The 11,893-nt window shown below is 39.5% G+C and overlaps 1 protein-coding gene across 1 annotated transcript; it reads left to right on the top strand.

The window, feature by feature from the left end:
- The first annotated feature begins 254 nt into the window (after window positions 1-254).
- On the top strand, window positions 255-9,210 carry LOC311263917 (G1/S-specific cyclin-D1-like). Its single transcript, XM_084364288.1, has 5 exons — window positions 255-816; window positions 2,533-2,748; window positions 3,280-3,439; window positions 7,139-7,287; window positions 7,390-9,210. The coding sequence occupies exons 1-5, from the start codon at window positions 613-615 to the stop codon at window positions 7,549-7,551; spliced, it is 891 nt and encodes a 296-aa protein (XP_084220414.1). The 5' UTR covers window positions 255-612; the 3' UTR covers window positions 7,552-9,210.
- Window positions 9,211-11,893: the final 2,683 nt, after the last annotated feature.

Consider the following 11,893-nt stretch of genomic DNA (forward strand, 5'->3'; position numbering starts at 1 on the left):
ATTTTTCAATAATTTGTGCAACAGAAATAAAATTCACTTCCATTCAGTGTTATGGTGATCACAAATCTTAATAGTGGATATTCAAAAATCTCAGCGCTACACACCAAAATCATCTCCATGGCTAGATCACAAGAAAAGTAAAAAAAAGCGTGTGCGGTTTTATTTTGAAACTTGTGGCCGGACGGGGTTTCATCCTATGCTCTGTGACTTGACGCGGACCGGTCATAAAGGCGGCGCAGCAGCAGGGTGTCGATTGTTAACTTGCCTCACTCTGTTGGTTGCGAGACCAGCGGTGGTCTGGTTTGTCCTGTTTTTCTGCCTTGTGTAACAAAAGAAAGTAACTCATAACCCGGCGGAAAAGGAATAAACTGACCCATTGACACAACGGAGACAAACAAGGGATATTTTCATTTACTACATTTTTTCGTAACTATATTCTCCCAGAAGTAAAAAGAAAACTGGAAGACGCTTTTGTCCACAAAATGTGGAGCGGTTAGTAATCTGTAGTTGTTCATCGATAGCTGAGCAAACGCTTGTTTTAAGGTTCATCACTGCAGGGACACGGAGGACACAGCTGAAACAGACACAAAGCGGACGGGCTCAGTTGGGTCAATGGAACCTCAGTTGATGTGCTGTGAGGGAGACAGGCCTGCCATCCGGAGGGCCTACCGGGACTCCAACCTGTTGACTGACCGGGTCCTGCACGCTCTGCTGCGTGCAGAGGACAAGTATCTACCCGCCTCCAACTACTTCAAATGCGTCCAGAGAGAAATCGCTCCCTACATGAGGAGGATAGTGGCTACCTGGATGTTGGAGGTGAGTTAATACCACGACTTTACATGTTGTACGAAGAGAATCACGTGTGTAGAGCTGGTATTTAAACGCTGTGCTCGTGTGTAGAGTTGTGTGCTCGGTCCAGTCAGGTGTTGTTTGTCTGTGAGGAATCCTGGTGAATTCAGAACACGATACAATAAATGTGACTTGGCTATCAAATCTCAACTTCAGGGATAGATTGAGCATGCTCACTAGCGCCACTGTTGATTTTGTGGAAGGGCCCGAGCGTCCGTGCGTTTCTTTAGAGGGTGAACTAAATCGATGCCGAGCTAAAGTTGTAGTCCGTAAAACTCCGTAGTGCTGAGATAAATGACATGTGCAAAATTGCCGATAAACGAGCAGCACTTTGGGTTTTTTCTCTGAAGTTTGGAATTATGTAGTCAATGCAGTAACGTACTAGAGTTGCTATCAAGCGCAATCACATTGTTTCAGTGTTGGCATGATCATGAATGTTTGTGTTGCAGTTTAAGGCTGATCTGACGCTACCAAGTGTAAAACGGTCATCTGACGCAGTCCATGGAGTGAAAAAGTCAGCTACTCGTGACTGCTTCATCCGCGACGCGTCTTTTTCTTAAAATGAACTATTTTAACCTACGTGTTCAGGATAAAAGTTTCAATCCACATGTAATATAGATAAAGTAGATATAGTAGATAAAGTTAAATAACGTAATAATACTTTAAAAATGTGTTTAAAACTGTAGCGAGCTCCCAGTGTGTGCAGACCACGCGCTGCCTTTGTGTTGGGGCTCTGCACCTCGGCTGTTCTGTGAACCCTCCATGTCCTCTGCATGCACCGACCATCAACACTTCTTCAACTTTATAGAATGCATTAACGCAGACACCTACTGTATTAGAGCGGTCAGTTTATGTATTTTGTTTCTGTGTGCTTGTCTTTTTACATGATGCTCTTCAGCCTGTATTTTTGATGTAATCACAAAACCACAAATCTCTGGGGGCGACTACTATTTATGTTGCTGAAAAAGAACTATATCTCATGTCCCCTTCAGGTTAGTCTCTATCTACTAAAAATGCATCTGGGGGAAAAAAAGGGTTTACAGCTGGATCTATGTGGAACTATGTTGAGTTTGTCACCTCATCTGGTCTTAGAGGTTTTAAGTTTATATGAAACTCAGAAAAGCAGAATATTCTCACATGAATGTAGCTGCAACCACTGATGTTTGGTTTTAGTTTTTAACTGACTCTAATAATAATTTTCTGTCAATCAGAGAAATTGTCCTGGTTATTTAGTGACATTTTTCGATGAATTTCTTAAATGTGTCATTGCCATGAAGTAGATGAGCAAATTCTGCCATATTTTGACCAGTTGACATCACTGCAGCTTCTGCTGACACCATTTCTCAGTACTTGAGTCATGATTAAAGCTGTAGCGAACCATAGGCCTACCTAATGCATGTTCAAATTTCACAAACTTTCTGTGTCAATTCTCAACAGCTGAACTCTGGGTCTGCTGAAACCAGCTGCAGTGCTCCATTTTCTCCAAATTTAAAATGTGCTCATTAGCATCATTTTTACAGAGTAAGGTAACATGAGGCCAGGGATTGTACAGGCACCAAAACAGAGTTGGGAGCCCTCTGTAACTTAAAACTAATGTACCTAGTGGTAACAGTGAATTTCATAATGGCATTGATGAAGAACCAGTATTTAATGGCACTATTGTTGTCTGGTTTGTGTGTGCAGGTGTGTGAGGAGCAAAAGTGTGAGGAGGAGGTTTTCCCTCTGGCAATGAACTACATGGACCGCTTCCTGTCAGTGGAACCCACAAAGAAGAACCATCTGCAGTTACTGGGAGCTGCCTGCATGTTCCTGGCATCCAAACTGAAGGAGACAATCCCGCTCACTGCTGAGAAACTCTGTATCTACACAGACAACTCTGTCAGACCAACTCAGCTGCTGGTATGTCATTCAGTAGTGACCACTGCATTAAAACACTTGGTGGGGGCACTATAATCAAGATCATAAGTATGAAACATCTTAGCCGAAGTATGGCATCCATCCAGCCTGTCTGTCGGTCCATCTGTCTGAACACAGTTGTTCAGATCAAGGTATCTCAGCAGCTTCTGGACAGATTGCCATAGACTTTATGGTCCCTCGGAGATGAAGCCTAGTAGATTTGGTAACCTCCTGACCTTTTCCTGTAGCCACACTGCAAGGCGAAAATGTCCCATTTACCTACATTTAAACCACCACTAAGTGTCTTGAAAAAATTGTGGCATTTTTCATCCAGATCACTGTTGTCATTCAAGGTCCACAGAGGATTCTTAATGGTTTTAATGACCTTTCCTCCAGTACCACCTAAAAGACAAAACTTTCCCATAAGTAGACAAAAAACACCAATCACCATCTTTGCTAATCCCTGCATCTGTCTCTTTGGATCACCCTTGAACCTGTCCTTCTGTCCCTCTCTGTGTTCTTATCCACTCACAGCAAATGGAGCTGCTGGTTTTGAACAAGCTGAAGTGGGACCTGGCTTCAGTAACCCCTCTAGACTTCATTGACCACTTCCTGTCTCAGCTGCCCGTCAGGAGAGAGAACAGACCCATACTCAGGAAGCATGCTCAGACCTTTGTGGCACTGTGTGCGACAGGTATGCATGGTCCTACATTATATACATGACTGTATTTTCATTAGTATATAAATAGTATATAAATTCCTTCCTGTTTTAGATTTGCACACGTATGCCCATTGTATGGTGATACCTGTTTTCAGGTGTGTTGGTAAGGACAGTGATTTCTGAGATGGTGCTAAAATGCTTGTCTGAACAGAGACCATTTTTGTTAAAAAACCTGTTTTAAAAATACCTGCGTACATGTAGACTAGGCCTTAGCCACACTGTCTGTAACTGAAAGAACTACAAAAAAAAAAGACAGATATACCTGTTTACTTTCACTTCCTGGCCTGAAAACACAAACTGCAAAAACCAGCCTAACCTCCATCTAGTTGTTCATTTTATTTTTGCAAAAACTGCAAAACAATAAATCCTACATCCGTATTATTGTTTCACGGCTCAGTGTAGGTAATTTGCCCATTTGCTCAAACACTAATTATGTTCACTGAATAATTGGGTCATTGCAATTTTACATTAATTTAATCTAATGGATTAATTTGAAACCGTGAAGACTATTGAACATAACTACAACTGAATGTCAATTAATTTAGCATTTTCGCAACACATCTATAACTAACCTGAAAAAATGCACCCTTGAAATACTGTGAATTTGCAGCTCCCTTCTCCTTTTGTTTTTACTCTCTACCATCTTGTGAACCACACTGTCAAATTTGAGCCAGATACCCACTTACTCTTGGCACATTAATTAAAGGTCCCACTCAGTCTCTTAATGTGTGTTTATTGTGAATGTGGACACAGAGCCTTTGAGAGCTCAGTTCTGTTAGAAAGGCTTGATATTGTTAGCCCACAGTATCAGCCCCAAATAAAACTGGGCTGACGAGCTTTTTAGCTATGGTGTTGGAACTAATTCTAATCCAAAGAGACTAATTTCACCCTGGCAGAAAAGATGAACCAGGCTCAACTCTCTCTGCATTGCAATTTCATCTGGCATGGCACTGTGTTGGCCAATCAAGTCCACATTCCTGCTAGATGACTACTTCTCACTCCACACTAATTGCATGGGGTCATCAAAACGTTAACATTAAAACTGAAATTGGCTAATGACTCGTTAGGCATAACCAGCGCAGACATGGCTGTGGTTATTAAGCATTCTAGGGCTGCACCTAACGATTAGTTTTCTATTAATTAATATAATGATTCTTTTTTGGATTTGCTTAATCAGTTGACTTAGTTATCGATTATTGTAAAGATTATTGTTTAATTCTAGATTTATGTCCTTTTTAATTTTCTCAAAATAAATATCAAAAACATTCCTCATTTATATATTGTTATTTTATTTTAAATGATCATGTTATCATAAACATTTAATTTCTACGTCACTGCTGTGTTATGATATTAAGGATAACCATAAACCCTCTGTCAGGTGCCTGATCAGAAAAAAACTGAACCTCAAATTCAAAAGGATTGCTGTGATCATCAAATAATTACATCACTAAATGTCACAGTGACCTTTTCTGAACCGGAAAAATGTTTTTGCTGAAGTACTTGGCTTAAAACTTAAAATGGTTACATGGATTTAAACACTGGAGTAACATGCATTTAAATTTACATTCTGAAGAATGTAGGCTACTTGTGCATCAATGTGGGCAGAAAGTATAAAACGGTTGAATAACAACGTTAGATGATGCAAGGTGTAACGTATGTTACCAACATCAGCGGTGGGGTCAGTGGTGCCGCCTTGGGTTATACAGTGGGGAGACAAAAATGTAGGTAATGTTAAATGACATCCTCTAATGAGGAAACTAGGGGTGTCATGATTCTCCAAATCTTTGATTTGATTTTTTATCTTTTTTTTCTTTTTTCTTTTAGCACAGATGGCTATGCCATTTTTAGACTAGTCTAGGATCATTAGTTTCATGCCAAGATAACTCATTTATTTTTTTTATTCTTATATCAAAAAGATAGTCTACATGGTGTCATGAGTGATGTAATCTCCATTAGTAGTTTGCAACTAAAGCCTTATTGCAAATTAAAATAATTTATTAACAATTTAAATGTAACAATAACTTGTTTCACCGGTCAATTCGAAACTAACTGTAAACAAAAAAAGTCAGAGGGTACCTGCCATCTAGTGACTCTTAGTAACTGCAGTGTGCACTAAATGTTTGTTGTGTTCCCTCAGTAGTATTTATCCATGCTAAATAACACGTCCTGCTACTGACCTGTTCTACTCTGCTTATGATCTCCGGTCATGTCTCTGCCACAGAGGGTTAAACATGCTGATCCTACAGTGATCTTCGGCATCCACAGATGTGTTTTAAACTGGTGCGCAAAGACAAACTGAGTGAATACACACGACACATTACTTTACACTCCACTGTGGCTTCAATCATAGTCTGATCGCCAGCTTATGTGATTGTCCCCCGCAACGTGTCGTGGGCTGCGTTTCTCCAAAAGTCGACCACGTCTCAACTTTTTCAGCACACACCGCCACAGCCAGAACAGACTACCCTCATTAAAATCAATGGGAAAACCTATGTTTTCGCCACAACGTCGGATCCAATGTGAATCCACTTGCCGCACTATGACATGCTGTGTGTTTATTTTGTTTGTTTTTTCCCCTCTTGGCATGCCTGCCGGATGTGACACTGGGGGTGTGGCTAAATCCTAGATTCCACCTTGGATATCAATTGAAATGATGCCGAGATCTCGACCTTGGAAATCATACTTACAGTGGTGATTTTGACACCCCTAGAGGAAACTGTGTGCTCCAGCTGAGTTTGGGCTGTTTGTGGTAGCCATTATAATAGGCAACAGCTTCCAGTGTTTTGCTCTGCAGGCAAAATAAAATCACTAAGGAAAACAAAACATTCTGTGATTAATCATCTGAACCACTGATTATTGTGATACTTTACCTTTCCAGAGCCCCAGCTCTGTACAGAAGTTGGTAGACCTCTGGTTTTATGCTGTTGTAGTTACTTCAGCCTGGCTGTAGCTGTAAACTCTGTTTTGCTCTCAGCTGTTTTGGGAGTCATGTTAAGTTACTGCTGTTGAGAACCCAATGTTTCCTAATTTTGCCACTTCAAAATAAAAGCTTTTAAATAACTACTTTGACACACTTTATGGCTCACTGCGGTAAAAATAGCATGCACTCTTATGTGACTACAGCAGCGTGCTTGTCACATATCCGGGGAGACTCACTCCCTAACATTCTCAACTCCCACCGCTGCGGTGCAGAGCAGTGGTTCTCCGTTTATTCAAAATGTATCAATATTGAACGCATCGCACCACTACAGTTCTACACTGCACTTGCATAGTTCCTCGGCAATAAACCTGCCAAGTATGAAGTAGATTGAATAAATGATTCTGGAGATATGCGGACCACAGACAGAAAGACGGATAGACAGCTATTCCTTGTTTCCTTGTAAGATGAGGGGTCTACTGTTTATCTGTACTGTTTGTTGCACTGAAAAATATAATAGCAGTGGTAAACTTTAAACACACAATCTGTTGCTCAAACTGAACTTCTTGGGTTGTAGTTCATGTCTCAACGCTACCTTAAACAGCCCCCTGCAGTATTTTTAAACAGGACTGTTAAACATCTTCGACAATGAAAGTTTTAATTCTAAATGTTTGTTTTTATTTGGGTTCTGTTATCGTCATCAGCCATTGGAAAGTCGTTATATCAACATTAAATTCCATCATGATCTTCCACAGATGTTAAATTCATAGCTAGCCCTCCGTCCATGGTAGCAGCAGGCAGCATGGTGGCAGCAGTGGAGGGCTTACAGATGAGAATGGTGGGCAATGCCATGATGTCTCAGAAACTGACAGAGCAGCTGGCACAGACCATCAAAAGTGACCCGGTGGGTACATCTGTCCATGACATGCTGAGTACACGTTACATTTACACTCACACAAGAACTGAGTCTTTGATTTTCAAACTTACCTAATCCCTTACTCTTCAGGACTGTCTCAGGGCCTGTCAGGAACAAATCGAGTCGCTGCTGGAAACCAGTCTCAGACAGGCACAACAACAGCAACACTCAGTTACCATGGAAGTTAAGAACATCAGTGAGGGGCAGGACCTCTCAACAACACCCACAGATGTCCGGGATGTAAACATCTGATTGAGGACTGCCAATCATGATGCTGGATGATAAAAGAGAAAATTGAACTGATGAAGTCATTTTTGACACACACATACAAAAACATACATAGCTTTGTTTTACATGATGAAATGTGTGTTTTAGAGTGCTCACAAGTGACTGAACTCAACCGTGCATCACAACTGTGAATATGATTCCAGTTTGAACTGTTGCGGGGACCAAAAGAAGATGCTGACTGGACACAATCAAGTCCAGGACATTGTCAACTTTAAGACTGGAATTCAGCGGTCACTGAAGGAATGGTTGATAGACTAATGTGTGTTAGTGTGGCTTTTTATCTGTGGGCAACAATGGTATAAACCTACCAAGGTGTTATTTGAAGACCTAGTAGGCCAGTATGAACCATTGCCTCCTCACAAATTCTAACTGCCTGGCCTCAGAGACTGACAGTTATTGGTGCATAAATACATCCCTGGGCCTGTATTCATCAAATATTTAAGAATTACACTAAGAATACTCCAAAGAGCCAGCTTGGGAGTAAAAACGTTCTTTGCTAAAATTGAACTTTAAGACAGATTTGTTAAGTCACTCCTATTGAAAATGAAGTGTTAAGGCACGCAGCTCAAGGGATTGAAAGTAGAAGCTGGAAGTAGTCACTTAAAACAAGTCTTCTCTGAATTATGCTTTTTGCTTCTCATTACATGTTATACATATTACCTACTGCATTAAACATTGTAAAATATGTATTGGAAGGTGTGTGCTCATCTGTCTGCACTGCAGACATCAAAGACCCTTACAGGCTACTCTTAAAGGACCTTTCTGAGACCTTTTTAATTTAAGAGCATTTGAAATATAAAAAATGGCTCGTATTCAAATTTAAGAATAAAAGTGAAGGATTGTACCACTTAACCACTAATTCACTTTTAGTGGTTTGATAAATACAGGCCCTGGCTCATGTAATATGTTTTTTTACTCAGCAGTTGTCCTTTAACAGACAATAAAATGGTATGAACCAGGAGTAAAGTTGTGTGATATAGTTTACATTATGAGCTGCAATGTTTTGCTTCAAGACATTATGGACAACTGGCAGAAAATGAACAATGGTATCCATGTAACATCATCTGTAACTCTCTGAGGTTGAATTAGGATCCAAAAGCACACATGGTTGTGTGGTATTGACTAATAAAATATACCTTTTAGTATATGGAAACCATTATAAGTTCTAATCACTTGGCACAAAGTGAAGGGTGTTATAAATGCCAAACTGAAACCATTGTTCTAATGTGATGCAATGTAGTGCACAGTTTCTACCACCAGAGGGAAGTCATTGGGATGCAGTGGCTGCCAAAGATTATCAATTTTGGATTAGTTGGTTGAGATAACACATGATAGACATTGAACCGCAGCACAGTCTGATCAAAAGCAACAGTCTTTGACATGAATCCCATCAGCCTTGTTGCAACACGTCACATTTTCTGTGTGCATTAGAAACAAAAAAAGTCAGAGTAACTGTTGAAAGTGTTGAAATTGAACTGTTGAAATTTTTAAGTTTTTCAATCAGACAGGACGGAAAGAACTTGAAACCTTTTTTCAACATCACACACAGCAAGTCTTTCTGTTCCTCAAAAAAGTGATGAAGTGGTACTAATTTTGTGAAGTAAGATAAAGTGTACAGCTTTATTTTGCATCGGATATTTATTATTTATCATTTTATTTTTACAGGAACTTTACAGCTAAAATTTACTGTATTCTAAATAAGAGGAAGGTACGTCAAAGAGTGCTTTTCTGGATTGTGCTGCTCACAGCTAAGTTGTTGTAGGCTACCTACACAGTGGTATGAATAACTGTTTTATATAGGCAACTGCCCTCAACATGAGCTTGAATCAGGTGCCCTCTGTTGGGGCTGTTTTTGTCTTAGGACAGAGCATAAATATGAATTAAAGGAAAACTGATGAGACTCCTAAAGCCTATTGGTAACGTTTAATTTTCTGGCATTATTTCTGGATCACATAAGCACTAACACTCATCCTACAGGTATGGTCACAAAGAGAGCTGAACTGATCCCAAACAACACTTTTTCAACAATGCTACTAACTTAAAATACAGTTTTGGAACAGAGCCTTTCTCAACAGAATGTTGTGTAGCTTGTTTCATATGTTTGGACAATTTTTTCTTTTAAAATGACTGACTATTCAACATTTTGGCTTTTACTGGCCGAGAAGGAACATTTCCCAAAGTCCTAGACTGAGAGCTTTCATGTCATGGCTCAACAAGAGAGGCAAGTCCTCCATGAGCCTGTCAATGGGCCCAGCTAGGTCTTTGTAACAACAGCTAGACAAAGACAAGTGAATGCTGGTAACATTTTTAGAAAAGATAACAACTAAAAAATAAAAGTACTCAAGAGGTAAATGTTTGTGAGTTTTACGGACATGGAGGAAACTGCGTTACAATGAAATAAGAATCTGCAATCCCACGCCTGGAGGCTCTGTGCTCACAAATGGTTTAACTTAGTGAAAATATCACAATGTTTCTACTTCTTATAGCAGCTGCTGTAGTAAATTTGTCTTAGAAAATGAAAAGCTTAATTTTTTAGAAAGACTGATGAAAGAAATGCTGAATGAAAGATTTAATTTAGTTAAGTGGTAGTGTTGTTGCTCGCGAACCCATGTTCAGATGAAGGATTTTTTGGGGCAAATGAACTGAATAACTGCCTGAAATGATTTTTTCTTTAGTTGAACAAGTGAACTTGCAGGGATACACACACTTATTGGTTCAAGTCATTCTTTCACAGGAGGAACACGGAGCATAGTATCAATATGTTGTTAAATCTGCAATAGGCGGCTGAATCTGAGACTGTCTCAGATCCTTTCACTCCGAGGAAACGTTGCATGCCGTACACAAACTATGCCAATATGTGATGTTGCCAGTCAGGATGCTTTCTATTGCTCCTCTGTAAAAGCACAGGTTACCTTAGGGAGTAGATGCTTTTCTGTGCTTTTAAAAAAAACATTTACCCAGGTTGGTAATATACAATGACCATGATAGGTTCTCTGTGATGTCCCAAGTGCCTAAAACTGTTCACCTGCTCCGCTGATGTTGACAGGGGTGTGTCTTTCTTCTCTTCTTTTTTAAATCAACAATTAGCTCTAAAATACTATTTACTAATACCAATATTGATACTATCACCAACAAAACTAATATTACTACTAATACTACCAATGGTAATATATACCACTAATTGCAATACTAAATAATAAACTTGTATAAAACTTTTCAAACACTGACCCTGAATATGGACCTTGTGGTGTGCAGACTGGACCCAATTATTTCGAAGAACATGACAGCCTGTTGTCTGAGCCTATTTCTAGAAGAGGCAGAGGCAAACATCTGTAACATGGCTAACAGATACGGTCCTATGGAAACAGGCCTTCCAGATATGGCCATGTTTAATATCATAAAAATAGAAATTACCATTTACCACTGATAATTTGTCTTTGTTCGGACCCTGATAGCAGGGCATTATTTTAGTTAATGAGGCCTGTTACAACCCGACTCAAAAGGTCGAAACAAAAAGGGAGACCACACAAAGGCAAACATTTTAAATAATATTTTATTAAATCAAATTGAACCAAATTAGACCACACCTAAAGGAACAAGGAACAACACATTGAAGACTTGACAGTTATGAAGTAATCAATTACTTTTGGCCTATTAAAAAAAAAAATGAGATACATTATCTTTGCAGTCCCTCCAAGTACTCTTTCATCACACCCCACATTAAGCTGATAAAATGTCTCAACCTTTAACACACAAGACTATTTTCAGACAAAAGGGGCAGTAAAATCAATGATTTTTAGAAGGTTTGTTTTCACTTGGAGGCTTGGAGGTTAATGTCTCAGCTATAACATCTCTGGATACCAGAAAAAGTTATGTCAGGAAATTCGATGTTCCACTTGTGATAAAATGTATATCTGATCCATTTACTTCTGATGAGAAAGTCAGTCAAAGTTCAGATCCATGAACATTGACCTGACCAATCACATAGCATGGTTATTCAATCACACCTGAGGTTCATTGTATATTTAATTTAAAGCTGCAATGACAGAGTTTTTAAGGGCCTATGGGTATTCTTGCTTTAATTTACACAATCTACACATCCAGCAGACAAACAGTAATACTAGCAATAAATTCAGATTGGTGTTTGTATCAACCTGATGCGTGTCAGTTCTCCACCAACTCCTGCTGAGCTGGTAGTGGGCAGTGGGTTTATCAGATTTTTCACTTAAGACAAGGTGGTTGACCATGGTGAGATGGTCACCATGGTCAACAGTGAAGTTGTGGGATGTAAAACCAAAACCAAAAG

Source organism: Pagrus pagrus, assembly GCF_965226575.1.
Source record: "Pagrus pagrus genome assembly, chromosome: 10".
NCBI lineage: Eukaryota > Metazoa > Chordata > Actinopteri > Spariformes > Sparidae > Pagrus > Pagrus pagrus.